The sequence below is a fragment of the Anguilla anguilla genome, chromosome 6, assembly GCF_013347855.1.
Source record: "Anguilla anguilla isolate fAngAng1 chromosome 6, fAngAng1.pri, whole genome shotgun sequence".
In the NCBI taxonomy this organism is placed as follows: domain Eukaryota; kingdom Metazoa; phylum Chordata; class Actinopteri; order Anguilliformes; family Anguillidae; genus Anguilla; species Anguilla anguilla.
The window spans coordinates 36,155,564-36,171,910 of NC_049206.1; the positions used below are offsets into that span (position 1 = coordinate 36,155,564).

The 16,347-nt window shown below is 41.2% G+C and overlaps 1 protein-coding gene across 1 annotated transcript; it reads right to left on the bottom strand.

The window, feature by feature from the left end:
- Positions 1–4,259: 4,259 nt before the first annotated feature.
- LOC118230177 lies at positions 4,260–5,463 on the bottom strand. Its single transcript, XM_035422992.1, has 2 exons — positions 5,371–5,463; positions 4,260–4,828 (listed from the first exon to the last, which is right to left on the bottom strand). Exons 1-2 carry the CDS (start codon positions 5,408–5,410, stop codon positions 4,260–4,262), a joined length of 609 nt encoding a protein of 202 aa, XP_035278883.1. The 5' UTR covers positions 5,411–5,463.
- Between the last annotated feature and the right edge of the window lie 10,884 nt (positions 5,464–16,347).

The window sequence follows — 16,347 nt, forward strand, 5'->3', positions numbered from 1 at the left end:
ACTGCATGGTACCAGCTCAACTCGACTCAACTCTACTCGACTTTTTTGGTTTTCCATCGGGCAAAAGTTGTGGATAGTACCTGGTACCTGGTACTTTTTTTTGGTATCACCTCCGTCGAGGTTCCAAGCGAGCTGAGGTGATACCAAAAGGTGATGTGAAAACACTGCAGACCACTGATTGGTTAGCTTACCCTCTTGCTTCGCCTTTGAGCAACCAGTCGTCTCGTTGTCTGAGCTCTAATGTAGGATTTCCCAAACTCTCCTGTTTTTTTCAAAATGATCTGGGTGATGTAATGACATTCTAAAACCATTGTGACGTACATAAAGTAATAATCTCAAAGATTTTCATTAAAATAAATGTCTGTTAAGTCACTATCTATCGCTGAATTAGGTAACACAATGGTGATTGAGCCTATTATTATATTAATTTATATTATTATTATTGTTATAATTTATGATTAAAGAACTGGGTGTCTGTGGCGACATTCCCAGGAAAAAATCACAAGCGGCGCATAGATAGTGACGCGTTTTCCATCACCCATCAGTGGTTGGTCCGCCAGAGAGGGTAGGCGGAGCTAACGCAACAGGCTTGCTCTTCAACTCACTTGCTTTTCAACTCACTCAGCGGTGTACTGTTTTTTCCGGTGTCTGCTAGCGTTAAAGGTGGGGGGTTATGGAAACCTAATAAGTTTTTGTGTAACATGAGAGGTCATATTATTTGTTGATGTAGATTTTGTATTACATTTGATGACAATTTAACGTTACTAAATTACATAGCTATTTGCACAGCTAACGCTAGCTACCAGACCATGTCAATAAAGGCAACATTAGTTTAGACAACGTTGCGCACAGTATCCATCTCTCATATCAGGTAACGTTGCGTTAGCTAGCTAGCTAATGTAATTAACACAATCTAATGTCAGCTAACAATTAGAAAAAACACCAGCTAACGCTACCGACCGGTACCGACCTCGCAAACCGTCTCTCGAATGCAATGCTACCTTGTTGCAGCGTTGCAATGTAGCTAACTAAAGACCAGTTCAGATCAATGATTTGCAACGAGACTGGATGCAACTTGCAAAATTCCAAGACGTATGATTGTAAACGTTCTAAAACTGCACTTGGCGATTTGACAAGGTGGGTCTTTTGAGACCCTAGGCAACGGCTTCAGAGGCTCTGCAACTAACCAGTTCACACCGCTGCAATTTTCTCTGCAACATTCTAAAACCATTTAGTCTCGTTGCAAATCATTGATCTTAACTGGCCTTAACGTTACCGTTATTTACATTGCCATCAAGTTCATCAATATATAAGCCGGGGTATAGGTGGAGCAGAGCCGGGTCTGATTTCTATGTAAAGATGTCAAGCCGGAGAAAACTAAATAAAAGAATACGGCAGTATGGATTAGCGTTGTTGTTATTTTATTACGCTTCCTCATATGTTCCTTCAGCCTTGATGCCCTTTTTTGATGAAATCCTTTGTTTTTGTTTTATTCTTCTTATTTTGATTGCTAATTTAACACCCAGCTCAGTTTTATTCTCGAACAGTTTAGCTAGCAAAACCAGAAACAAGGCAGTTGTTGTTTCAAAAATATCACACAACAATCATTCACAATGATGATGCACAAGACACATAATTGCACAAGCCTCAGCGAATCCCGCAAATTCTTCTCTGCACTGTAAAGATGTTCATACCGAGCAAAAGGTGGATAAAGAACGTTTTTGGAAATTGATCATCACTAATTCTACCCCAGGTCTGCTACCACATTTTAACCCAGCTCGGCAGTGTAAAGACAGCTTAAGTTAGCCTAATGTTAGACAATGTATGAGTATGTACATAACGTTACTTTAACGTTACTAACCATTTTTTATTCAGGAAATAATAAGTGTAATAGTTGGCGTGGCCCAGTTGCCAACTGACTGACGTCACACAGGCGACACTGGTTGGATCCGGTTGGATCTATGGGAAGTGAGGTCCAAAAACACACCTGCAATTACCGCTTCTTGCCATTGGTACCGCCAAAGAGAACGAAACTGAAATCTTCGAGATTGTAACTTTAAAGTTTCTTTACAGCGTCCTTTGCTATGCCGACACTGCCAGCCTTGCTACATTCCCTGGTGACAAAGATTCTAAGGGCGTTTTCATATTAGGTACTACTGCTTCGTACCGTGCCTGAGTACGATTGCGCCCCCTCTCCACTCCCCTGCCGCTCAGCTTTCACATTAGTAAAGTGTTGTTCCGTACCCGAGTACACTTCATCAACTACGTGGCATTTGTTTATGTTGTCGCTCCAGTGTAGAAAGCGCTCCAATCGCAAGATCCCAAGCCCATACAATGGAGTCGACCATCGCACTATGCCTACTGTTATTCATATTTTGGAGACAATGTCAAGAATGACCCTCTCGCCTGCCTTCCTACTTTATCAGCTATGGCTGTGCAGTTCAGAGGATGAGATCGGTGCGTGCTGCGCGCATACGCAGATTTCGGAGGAGACAGGCGGCGTTGAGAAATGCCTTTGTAACTCTACTCGCTGACTGCTACTCGCATTTGTCAATAAGATGAGAAACAGACCTGTTGCTGACCAGAATATTCTCTTTTGATTTCCACAATGCTTTTGAAAAAGTGTGGACTAGCTACCTAACCAGTGATAGAAGTTATGTTATTGTAATGACAGTGACCGCAGCACACACACCTATGCTCAGATACATGTCATGAAAGAGGGCTGTGTACGGTCTACCTCTTGTAGAATAATAATAATAAAATATAATAATGTACTTTCTATTCTACCTCAGGAGCATATGGGTTCAACAGAGGTCTGGTGTGTGGTGGCAGCATGTCCTCATAACCTGGGGAGATCGGGAATGGCTAAGAAATTTCTGGATGAGGAAGACCACATTCATGCAGCTGTGTGACATCCTTCGGCCACATCTAACAAGAGATGCAACCAGGTTCAGAAGTCCAGTGCCTGTGGAACAACGTGTAGCCATATGCATCTGGAGATCGGCCATCAACGTGGAGTATAGATCCATTTCCCATTTGGTATTTGGTATTGGCCTATCAACAGCTTGTGTTATAGTCAATCATGTTGCCTCTGTAATTGTGGACAAGTTGCTTTCTCTCTACATTAGAACACCCTCTGAACATGAATTTAAGATCATTATTCAAGGTTTCTGTGACCGTTGGGATTTCCCGCAATGTGGAGGGGCTATTGATGAGACCCATATAGGTTTTTTATCTCCACCAGACACCCCTGCAGACTACTACAACTGTAAGGGGTTCTACACTGTCATTCTGCAGGGTGTGGTAGACCATCGGCTCAGGTTCTGGGACATGAATGTGGGTTGGGCAGGCAGATTGCATGAGGCTAGAGTGTTTGGGAATTCCAGTGTTTATGACAGGGGTCAGAGTGACACTGTTCCCCAATCTCACAGAGAGGATTGTGGGTGTAGATGTGCTGGTGGTGATGTTAGGCAATGCTGCCTAGCCACTCCTCCCATGGTTAATGAAACCTGATAGCAGTGCAATTTCTGCACAGACAACCTTTAACTACTGGCTCAGCAAGGCACGGATGACCGTGGAGAGGGCATTTGGCCGTCTCAAGGGAAGATGGCGGTATTTGATGAAGAGATACGATTGCCACATGGAAAACATCAACACCACCATCACAGCCTGCTGCGTACTTCACAACTTTTGTGAAGTAAACAATGAGGAATATGATGAAGACTTTGACGTTCGTAGAGACAATGAGGCGGTTGAATGGAATCCCCTTCAGGCAAACACCACTGCCAACACCACAAGAGATGCCTTGTGGTCTTATTTTTCCTTATCCAATCCTTAACTTCATGTATTTTTGACAATAAATGTATATTTTACAATCCAAGATCAGTGTGGACCTTTTAGAACAGAGACAAAATACTGGTTAATGACTGCAATGTGTTTTAATCAAAGTAATGTCTTCAGGCAAAACATCTTCAATCAAATCCTTCAGTCAAATGTCAGTGCTTCAACAGAAAAGGTACTATCCAATACACAAAACATTTGAAACAAGGTTAAACCATTGTAACACCATCAAAACACAGTGTTCACACATCTTACATTGAAATATGTAGGGTAAACAGTATTCAAGGCACAGTTGGGGAAACCGTAACGAACCATAACAAACAAAACAACAATGCTATGTAAAAAAAAAAAGGAAAGACAGCATTGGTCTCATAGAACTTATTTTGAAAATGGCAAAAGTGCATTATGACTAACATTCTTCAAAACATCATGTAAACTGCTTGTAAACAAATTAAACCATTATCTTGATAGGCATTGACACTTATTTTCCTGAATTTATTGATCAAATGCTTACTCAAGCAGCATTGAGCAGCATTGGGCAGGGGCTCTGCAGCTCCGTGCAGTTCTCTGAAGGTTAGTGGTGTCTCTTCATGGGCAGTGTAGTGCAGGGGAGGCCCCTGGTAATAGTGCGGAGGAGGAGGTTGTAGGTGTGAGGGCGTGTGCTGCTGGGACGAAGGAACCATGACATCGAACAGTCTGCTCATCTTTTGCATGAACATTCTATTTGTCTCTTGGCATTCCTCCCTCTGTGCCTGTAGCCGGCGCTCCTCTATCTCCATTCGTGACTTTATCCAGGCATCAAGACTGTCTTTCTCTTGCTGTTGACGCAGCTGCTCTGCTTGATTGAATTCATCGTACTGTTTCTTTTGTATGTCCATAAAGGCACCCATCATGCTGCTCACATCAGTCTTTGCCTTCCTCTTCCTTCTGTTGTCTGCTGCTCTTGGGCTATAGTCAGAGGTGTCAGTGTGTGTCTCATCTGAAGTGCCTGTCAGCATAAAAGTATGAAAGCAAATTAGAAATTAACTGAAGGCTACAACCAAAATAGCATTTTTGATGGTATAAAATACATGCACAAATGAACAAACTCTTCCTACATCAAAATTTTGTCACAACAATCACAGGCAACCAGAAATTATGTGTGGATCTTGGACGAATCATCATCAGCATCTCTTTCAGCATAGCCGTCAGAGATAGGGCCCCTGTTTCTGTCAAAATCTAACTACATAATATCTATGTTTTGGATAGCTTGCCCACTGATAGCTATAGCCTCAGTACTTGAGTAAATTGTTCTCTCCAAATCGGCTGTGGTGCTAGAAAGCACACACGAAGAGCACTTGTGGATAAATATTCATAAAACCATGGATTATGAATAAAACGGAAAGAGGAGCTACCTATGTTGTAAGCTACTGGACCATCCCCTCAACTAGTTTGCTTGCATTTTAAACACATTTCACCACAAGATACACACATAATTCCCGCAAGGTGTCATGAGGATATTATGGATGCTAACGTTAACCTACTGCTTACCGCATATTGACAGGCTCATTGGTGGACTAACCGGTCCCATGTTCTCTTGATCGGATGGTGGAGATGATGTTGATGGTGTTACCAGAGGTGGTGTGATTGGTTTGCAACTCAATAACATTAGGCTCACTTGTTGGTTTTTGGCCGAATATGCTGTCCACTGCATTATACCATGAAATCTGTCTTTTTCGTCAGTTGAGCTGCCAGATTTACGCACCGCATCCTGCACTTTCTGGTATTGCAGCCTCATTTTCTTTAGTTTGTCACGGCATTGTTCTGTTGTACCCACGTGCATGTAAATACTCTCAAATTATTCCATAAATATCTGCATTTTTGTGTGAAATGTCCAGTTGTGATTGTATGTTTTCGTCTGCCCAAATTTCAAGCACGCATTCAATTTCTTCAGTAGACAACAGAGATCCTTTCGCGGCCATGGTACAGTAGTTTTCACACCTGATGCGAACCGTACCCGAGTACACATGAACCGTACTTGAGACCACCTTTTCAAGTGGACCCAGGAACGTTTCGTTGATCCGTGCCCGGGTATGGTACACAGTGTTCACACTAATCAAACGAACAGGACTTTGGGGTCAAGTGTACTTGGATCCAGGCCCGGGTCCCTGATGTAAAAGCCTCCTAAAACAACTCAGCAATTTTTCTGGTTTAATGGATTATTTTCCAGGCTGAAGTAGTTGGCTATCTCCCTGAATATGAATTGAATGTTTTTAACAGAAAATAATAATAAATGCAATTTTATCCACGGAAATAGCTATACAAAAAGGCTAAATAAATGTTGTGGTCGCACACAGCACTCATACACCAATATGCACTTATAGCTAGCCACCGCTACAGAATTTTTAGTAATATGGGAGCATGCAGCTGAATCCTCCATGGAAAGAAACCTCAAAGCGACCTTATGTACGATCAGTAGGCAGTGTTGTGCTTCACTTCGGGCGCTTATTCCGCTCTTACAGCTTGTTTCCAGCCCAAACCACTGCAAACACTACAACTTTTTTTTGTCAGTGACATTTTCTTCTGACATCTACGACGGCGATCGCGACCATTACATTTATTTGAGTGAGCTGTGGCTGCTGTAGCCCCCATTGTTCTTATTTGCAGTGTTGGAGGCTTTATTGGTGGCTCTGCCAAATGTTATGCATGCAAAGGTAATTCAACTATCATCATATCACCCAGCCCTAGAAGTTATGAAAATCTCAGCTCCTCCAAACCTCTTATCAAATAAATGTAACAATCTCATGATGTTCTACTACCGCAACAGATTCTACAGCCAGTGCAAAACATTGACGTGTTACATATCTAAATTGTGCATTGCTGTAAATCATAATATAATCATATATTTCACTACAAATCCACTGTTGACTCATAAAATTCACTTTTGCATCATTTTCAAGAGATAACTGCTATTTTTCCACCAGTATAGGGGTCGAAGATATCCAAGGGCCATCTTCCAAAAACCTCTCCAAAAAATAAATAAAATGCTTTTGGTCCTTAATAAAGCATATCAATTTGCTGCTTTATGATAGTTTTTAGATGAAACATTGATATCACATCGAAAAATAATGCGAAAAAAATTGTGCCACACTGTGGTACACACATACCTAAATATGTAATAATTTGCACTTGACTTCATGCTTTCTCCTCTTCAGTTCTCCCCAGAGGATTTGCTTTAGCCATGCTGATGACTTGGCAAAATGAGTAAAATCTTCCAAAAACCACAGAAAAAAAACAGTGGCGCCTCAATGAATGCTTGTATAATTACTGCGTAATGTTATGATACAATGCACAACGCTGTGCTGAAGGAACCACTCATGCAGTTACTCTTTCTTAATAAAATAGAATTTAAGGAAACATGCCATATACCATTGGAAAGCTTGTACTGTCCTCTGCAGAATAAAGAGTTATCAATAAAATCTGAATGAAGTGAAAGGAGTTACATTGGCGTAAACAGTGAATGTGGTTTTGCACATGGCCATTGTAAATACTGTATCTACCCTCACTTTATATTTGTGCTTTTATTTCTCAAGTGGATTGTTCAATACAATAAATGACAATTGAATCTTTAAAGGGATATCTTTACTCAAACCAATGGTAAGATTGTATATTTATTTCATATTTTGTCACAGGCATTGATAGTGGAATAACATGGTTTAACTCCACAAAAATCCCTCTTGTTTATTACACTATTCAGTGAGCAGAGTTTTTCACGCTGTATTGCTATACCTTTGGGCTATTGTTGGCTTTGTCTTGTTGCCATGTTGGAATTTTAGGTGGTTAAAGAATTTTTTTCATGAACTCTCAGATAGATGTTCAGACACTGTTGTTCAGTGTCTCATGCTTCGGGGTATAGTTGCGGATGAGACTGCAGGAAAGGTTTGCTTGTTAAATTGACTATCTATGCGACAATGGTGCCATTTAGAAACTCTGTATTTAGCATCGCTGGAGTGCATTGTGTAATAATAAAGCTAAAACACAGAGTTCTGCTCAATTTGATTGCAGGAGGAATGAAAGTCTTGATTTGAGCAATGTCAGTATGCCAGCATTCTGGCCACTAGGGGAGTTGCGTGAAGGTGTTAAGTAATTCAGTAAAATGCACAAATTCGTCAACGAGTCTGAATACTTTTGCAAGGCACTTCGACTGAGTGACAAAAACATAGCTAATTACATAGCTAATCATCAAACTGTCTCTGTCTCCCACCTCTTAAACCACATAGCATCACCCAGCAGTTTTTGTGTTTTCTCTTAAAGCTTGTTATTTTGCAGCAAAAAACCACAAAACACCATGAAATCTTTGAAACTAGATCATAATTGAAAAGATATTTAAGTGTTAGCCCTCACAAATTTGTTGAAAAACACATAATATCCTTTCAGTAGAATTGAATGTACCTTAATCAGCAGCTTTCTACCAAATGCAACTTGACCATGAAGCAGAATAGAATTCCTGCAAAGAACAGCTTGACCAGAGAGGAGATCCCCCCAACACCTACATATGCTCCATACTGGACCTGTAGAAATTCAGGAAGAAGTCACAGGCACGACAAGCATGTGAGAATGCATGAAGCAACAGGTTGACAAAAACGAAATATAAAGAGTAACAACCTAAAATTTGGGCAAAAAGAAACAAATATTCACAAAATGGTGAAGAGGTACAGTTGAAAGTTTACATACACCTAGCCAAATCCATTTAAACTCAGTTTTTCACAATTCCTGACATTTAATCCTAGTAAACATTCCCTGTCTTAGGTCAGTTAGGATCACAACTTTATTTTAAGAATGTGAAATGTCAGAATAATAGTAGGGATAATTATTTATTTCAGCTTTTATTTCTTTCATCACATTCCCAGTGGGTCAGAAGTTTACATACACTCTGTTAGTATTTGGTAGCTGTCATAGCCCTCTTGTTTCTCATGTTTTCTGTTAGCCTCGTGTATCTTGTCTTTGTTTGTACGATCTTTGTTCTCTGTTCTTTCCCTGCAGTGTAGGCGGGTCCTCGCCATCAGCTCCACCACCCCGTTAGCAGCTGATTTCCCTCACCTGCTCTCCGCATTCCGCATGCCTTTGCCAGAGCATTCGCTGATTGTTCTCAGCATATATTCTCGGTTTTCCAGCACCTCCTTGCCAGATCGTTTTTTCAGTTCTTCTGATGCGTTACATCAGCTCCAGTCTTAGTGATTAGTTAAAAACAACTTTTTCCGTTCGTGTTTTTTTCCCCCTTCTTCTCTCGTTTGGTTCGCCTACCTGCTTCCCCGATCCTGTGTTTGTCCAGTACCTTGTTATTTGTATCTGTCGTCGGTCTAGTGTGTCCAGTCTCCGTGGTCGTTCTGTCTTGTCTTTCGTCCTGTCTTGTTTTCCCTGTTTGCAGTTGCTGGTTCCAGCTCACCTTCCGCCGGCCTTCCTATCCAGTTCAGTCCTGCCCAGCCCTGTGCCTGCTCCCTGCCGCCGTCCAGCCCTGTGCCTGCTCCCTGCCGCCGTCCAGCCCTGTGCCTGCTCCCTGCCGCCGTCCAGCCCTGTGCCTGCTCCCTGCCGCCGTCCCGCCCTGTGCCTGCTCCCTGCCGCCGTCCCGCCCTGTGCCTGCTCCCTGCCGCCGTCCAGCCCTGTGCCTGCTCCCTGTCGCCGTCCAGCCCTGTGCCTGCTCCCTGTCGCTACCCAGCCTGTGCCATCTCCTGTTCCTCATTCAAACCACACCTGCCTTGTCCCTCTGGTTCCCAGCCTGGTTCCCTGTACCTGGAAATAAATCACCTCTGGTTTCTCCCTGCATTATCTGTGTCTGCGTCTGCGTTTGGGTCCACCTGTACCGCTCACCATAACAGTAGCATTGCCTTTAAATTGTTTAACTTGGGTCAAACCTTTCGGGTAGCCTTCCACAAGCTTCTCACAATAAGTTTATGGAATTTTGGCCCATTCCTCCTGACAGAACTGGTGTAACTGAGTCAGGCTTGTAGGCCTCCTTGCTCGCACACGCTTTTTCAGTTCTGCCCACAAACTTTCGATTGGATTGAGGTCAGGACTTTGTGATGGCCACTCCAATACCTTGACTTTGTCCCATTTTACCACAACTTTTGAAGTATGCTTTGGGTCATTGTCCATTTGGAAGAGCCATTTGCGACCAAGCTTTAACTTCCTGGCTGATGTCTTGAGATGTTGCTTCAATATATCCACATAATTTTCCTTCCTCATGATGCCATCTATTTTATGAAGTGCACCAGTTTCCTCCTGCAGCAAAGCACCCCCACAACACGATGCTGCCACCCCCGTGCTTCACGATTGGGATGGTGTTCTTTGGCTTGCAAGCCTTATGGCCAAACAGTTCAATTTGTTTCATCAGACCAGAGGACATTTCTCCAAAAGTAAGATCTTTGTCCCCATGTGCAGTTGCAAACTGTAGTCTGGCTTTTTTATGGTGGTTTTGGAGTAGTGGCTTCTTCCTTGCTGAGCAGCAGCCTTTCAGGTTATGTTGACATAGGACTCGTTTTACTGTGGATATAGATACTTTTGTACCTATTCCCTCCAACATCTTCACAAGGTCCTTTGCTGTTGTTTCTGGGATTGATTGCACTTTTCGCACCAAAGCACGTTCATCTCTAGGAGACAGAACGTGTCTCCTTCCTGAACGGTATGATAGCTGCATGGTCCCATGGTGTTTATACTAGCGTACTATTGTGTTGTACAGACGAAAGTGGTACCTTCAGGCGTTTGGAAATTGCTCCATGGATGAACCAGACTTGAGGTCCACAATTTTCTTTCTGAGGTCTTGGCTGATTTATTTTAATTTTCCCATGATGTCAAGCAAACAGGCACTGAGTTTGAAGATAGGCTTTAAAATACATCCACAGGTGCACCTCCAATTGACTCAGAGAATGTCAATTAGCCTATCAGAAGTTTTTAAAGCCATGAAATAATTTTCTGGAATTTTCCAAGCTGATTAAAGTCAACTTAGTGTATGTAAACTTCTGACCCACTGGAATTGTGATATAGTGAATTAAAAGTGAAATAATCTGTCAAACAATTGTTGGAAAAATTACTTGTGTCATGCACAAAGTAAATGTCCTAACTGACTTGCCAACACTATAGTTTGCTAACATGAAATCTGTGGAGTGGTTAAAAATTAGTTTTAATGACTTCAACCTAAGTGTATGTAAACTTCTGACTTCAACTGTATGTAGTAAAACATGACAATTCATATCATATAGCATAACCAATAAATCAATCAATAACTTTTAATGACAACACGACCGAGGTCGGTGAATTTGCTTTCAGTACAGTATGGTGGGAAGCTCAATACAACGGTGTCAGTAACATCAAACATAGACAGATATCAACATTACATTAAACACAATAACTAGCACACAGACAATATTTATAGGTTTGCCACAAGACAAAATTCACAGACAATATTTACAGGATTGACACAAGAGTTTAAGTGCAGTACATCTGCCAGGGTTAGTGAGCAGGGTTCAGAGTCCTTATTGCAGTCGGGAAAAAAGTTGTTTGTATCATATCAAAATTTAAGACCCTATCAATTTGCTGTATATTGTATGACTAATTTACGAGAGCATACATGTGTAAGGAATTAGATTTAGTTGCAGGGAGGAAAACATGTTTATCTGACTCCATTAACTTCAAATCCTGTAAAGTGAAGATGTATGTGAATACAGGTTTGTGTATACGTATTGGCTTTTCTGAAAAAGGGAAAAAAAAACTGTTCATTGTGACACAATATGACCGTTGGCAATAACCAAAGATAGGCAGTTTTCGATGATGGAAAGGTGAACATTTTATTTTACAAAGCAAGACAAAAGACTGCTATGAAAAGAAAAGACATACAATGTAACAAACTAAGACAAAGAAAAGGAACATAAAATGAGTATTGATGAATGCCCAAATATTCTGTACAGCAAAGACTATGGTACCAGGAGAACTGTTAAGCAGATTCTCCCCGAATGTTTCTTTGGACTTCCCTTAAATCCAATCCTGAGAAAGCCTTCCACACCCACAGCTCCCTGGGTTTACCTAAATAAGGTCTGGACACGAATAGGCTGGTAACATCTACCCCACCAAGAAACCCCCCTACTCTTCCAGAAAGAGAGAAACTGCACTTCCCCCCTACTCTGTAGACATAGGAGAAGTATCAAAATCCAAGTGACAGTAATAAGATGCTTTGTACGATGGCACGTGATCCTATGATTTTACCTATCAATTCTCCAAATACTTCTCTACGAGAGTCCATGGTGGTGACCCATCTGTGACCCAGACACTTATGTAGGCATACATATGTATAATATACTATGCTTTCATAACCCCACATACCATGTCATACCCGTTCAGTGTGCTTGTCTATGTATGATATTATTCAGTCCCCCACATTTATATATCATCCTTAGTTATCTGCATGCAAATACATATGATGCATTCTTTCAGTCCATGGTAGTAGTTTTGTCTGACCCAGGAGAGCCTGGGCCATTGTCCATGAATTTCAGAGCAGCCGTTTATGGCCCCCAATTGAAGTTCTTCTTGACCCTCCACCTGGTATGGCTACAGCTCCAAGACCGTAATATCCTGTCACCTGATTCCTCCAACTCTTCCAGGAGGATAAGCCATTTGAAGACTGCTTCCCCATGGGTCGAAAAAGACAGGCCCATGCAGCTTCCAGCTGCTGTCCCCATCCTGGGGCATTTTATGGCTCCAGTCAGCTCCACTCATGTACAGCAGTGGAATTTTTACAACTCCACCAGTGTGCGTGCCATGGAAGAATATGTCCAGTTGTGAGGGGACAACAGAGTTAATTGGGAAAACTGAAATTTTACTTACACATGTAACTCAGATGTTAATGCAGTTTCGCCAGAGACATCCGCCAAACATTCTTGTGTGGCTGCTTGTGTGCCCCATATGATTAATGTTCATATGTACGCAGTGGTAAAGCCACCAATAGAGGGCCTGCATTTGACTGCCTTAGTATATTAAAACACATAGCCTTCACAATTCCAGATGTTTTACTAGCACACATCCATTGTACTGTCAGACTCATGTTGATACAATTTTTTTATTGCAGACCACAAAAGTACCAAACCAGGCAGAAACGGAAAACCTTTGATTTCCGCAAGGACAAAATGAGCAGTTCCACAAGGGCCCGTGGATGTTTACATTACGGTTGTCAAATAAGTAAGGCACTGACTGAAAGGTCAGCTATAAATAGGCTGTAATTTCCAGCCTTTGTTGTTCTACTAAAGGGATTTTTCTAAAAAAAAAAAAAAAATTACCAGTATTATGGATTTAACAATTATTTGTTCTCTTAAAGATTTTTCACTTTAAGTCATCTTCGCACTCCATATGCTGAAAAATTTTCTTTATTATTTTTTTAATATTCATTTTTTTATTTACTTCTTTATATTTTATACATTTTGCACCTAATGTGAGTACTGAGTATGTCAATTCCAACCATAATTTGGAAAGGCCAGCTGTCTGCAACTGCACCTGCACCTGTATTCATGCAGAAACCCCACTGCCCAGTGGGGGTCACTCAATAGCAAGGAAATACGCAATCAATATTTGATTGCTACCCTATATGGAGCTACCAGCCAGTCGGCAGTGGCATGGTCCAAATGTGATACAATGTGGCTCATGAAATATTTTCAAACTGCATCTTTTTGAAAACAGAACTTTTCGAATCCCTAATGCAGCAAAAAAAAATCTTGCTGGAAATTTTAAAAAGTGTTCAGTTACATACTTCTGATAAACGATCAATTTCTGAAGTAGAGAACATCTAACACATTTTACCTTTCACTATTTACAAATCATGTGCTGGTGCCCTAGTCTCTAATGAGTTATGTCAAAGAGTGGAGCTCACTGGCAAAAGCAGGAAGTGGGAAGAGAAGCAGGACTGCACCAAGGAAGATAGTGGGGGAGGTAAAACTTACTGGTGACTCCTGGTACTCCTTATGCAGAAAGCGCTGTGTTCTTTTCACCACTGAGGGGTCAGCCCCCATGAAGGGCACAGCATATTGCTCAATCTCCTTACTGAAGAACAGGGTACTCCTGTGAGAACACACACACACAGTTATGAAGTATGTTAACATTAGGTAATGTCTGAGACTTTTCATGTTTGCTAACATTACCTATTTCACATTTCTCCACTCTAAAAGTGAAATACTGAAAACACTACTGCACGTCAGCTCAAAAAAACCAATAAGGAAAAGGACCAGCAAGCTGTGTCTTCCGGCTCATTCCAACCGCTTATTTTATCTCCTTGCATCCTTTCCACACGTCCTTTCCTTGCGTCCTCCTTTGGGGGAGCTAAAGAGTGAGGAAAGGACGCAAGGATGGAGGAATTGAGGAAATGTGTGTAGAGTGTTAAAGTCCCACCCACCACTAAAAAGTGACTGGACCAAGGAAATGGTTTGAAACAATGGGATTTCCATTGTACATTATCTTCTCATGAGCAAAAGATTACACAACCTCCTTCTCCAAATGGCATGGTTCACATATCAGTTGTAAAACGTTTTATACCCATATTTATGTTATCAAACTCTCTGTTGTTGGCTAGTGAGAGCTTGGTGGCGTAAAGGTTATGTTGTGTAGTTTTTAAGGACACAATAAATCTGGAGATAAAATGAAAACTTAATATTTTTATTTTACAATCATTTGATATATGTGAAACACACTGTTGGGAGAAAGAGGTTGTCTAATTGTTGGCATCAATTGCAGATGTGGGCAGTGGGGAGAAGTGAATCTGCATGTTGATCATTTATACATCACGCATTCTGAAAAAAAATACTTCCCAGTTCCTAGATCCGTCAAGGAGCATTTAATGGGTTGAAATGTCCTTAAAAACCTTGATCGATTTCTAAGGTTAGTTTAGGGCTGAGGAAACAAGGACACATACAATAAGCGACTGGAATGAGCCCTTGGTATCCCATGAAAAATATTGCAGAGAAATCATAACTGCTCAGAGAAGTGTTTTGAAAGCCAAACATGTGGACCACCTCATCTTCTTTCACAATAATTTTTAAATGAAAAAACAGACATTGATTAACCCCTTTGACCAGATGCCATATATCTGGTCAATCCTCACACATATAGGAGTGTTCTATTTAACCACTTCGTGCAATGCCCCTAGTGGTCGGTACGCCGACGAGCCTAGATTGCTCAATTCAGACATTCTGTGCTCCTAGTAGATGATTCAGCACAACTATAGATGCTTTCAACGGTAACAACATAAACATTACTGCGCATGTGCGTTGTTCTGGTCCAAACTTAACTTCCGGCAGACTTCCGCAAACAATCAATAACAACAGAGTCCCTCTAGACTATTTCTGATAATAAGCAAAATAAATAACAAGTAAATTACGTTAGCTAGCTAGTTAAAACTATGTCTAGCCAGTATTATTTGAGGTTACCAGTCGAAAAAAAGAACCGTTACTTGGCCAAACTCAAATGCGATAACGTTACACTACCAGAAAAACAAGTGACAGAAACAGATAACTGTTGACAGTATTGCACCTTGCTGAGCATCATACATTCCTTGCATAATCCATAACTGTTCTGGGTTGCAATTAGTTTCACAATTTCCTACTGGGGTTACAAAGTTAAATTATGTATTTTTACAAATTTTCTAAATGTAGTTTGTTCCTGAGGTCAGGTCGCACCCCACAGCACAACAACCTGAGCCCAACATCAGTCTGCTCATCAGTTTAACTTTCACTCCGTTTGTAATCGGTGTCATATTAGCCAGTAAACACAAACCCAATAATAAACAAACACAGAGCGGGAGTTAACTTAGGGCCAAGCGCATAACCTTGGCAACGCGCGTGCATCCGATGAAAGCGTCTATACCGAAGACGGAGTTGCCGAGTGCCACCATTGTCGTGCTGGTTGTCTATTTACCAAGCACCCCCTCCCTGCATTCTCATCTGTAACTACACCCCCCACACATGACACGCTGGACAATAGTGTTTGTTTGGGCATAAATTAAAACATTCTTTTACCACTAAAAATTTGTATTCCGTCATAGCAACAAGATAATGGAAACAATAGCCAAAGGTATGCCGGTACAGCTGTGAAAAACGCTGCTCATTGAACACTGAAATAAACAAGAGGAATTTTTCAAAAATTATTCCATGTCATTCTACTGTCAATATCAATGAATAAATATGGAATAAACATACAACCGTACTATTGGTCTTACGTGTAGAGATGTCCCTTTCAAGACTGAGTGGGCAGTCTGTTTGCAAAATATTCACTAATTTGTGATACCTGGGTACCTTCCAAAATTGCTGTGCGTAATACCACATGTTCTTTACGGTGTTGTCGTCCTTTGTAGTAGAATCTGGCTTGATCAACAATTAATCAGTCCAATAAGTGACAGAATAAATTGTCTAACAATGTATAATATGTCTAATTTTACTTTTGGAATAGCTGATTCTAAGCATGGCTAAGGCATATGTTTGCTGATAGACCTAGATGATA

Bases quoted from the DNA above. Each gene is read 5' to 3' on its own strand.
- LOC118230177 (XM_035422992.1), bottom strand. From the start codon at position 5,410: ATGGGACCGGTTAGTCCACCAATGAGCCTGTCAATATGCG. The intron at 4,829-5,370 runs GTAAGCAGTAGG...TTATGCTGACAG, and splicing joins AATGAGCCTGTCAATATGCG to GCACTTCAGATGAGACACAC.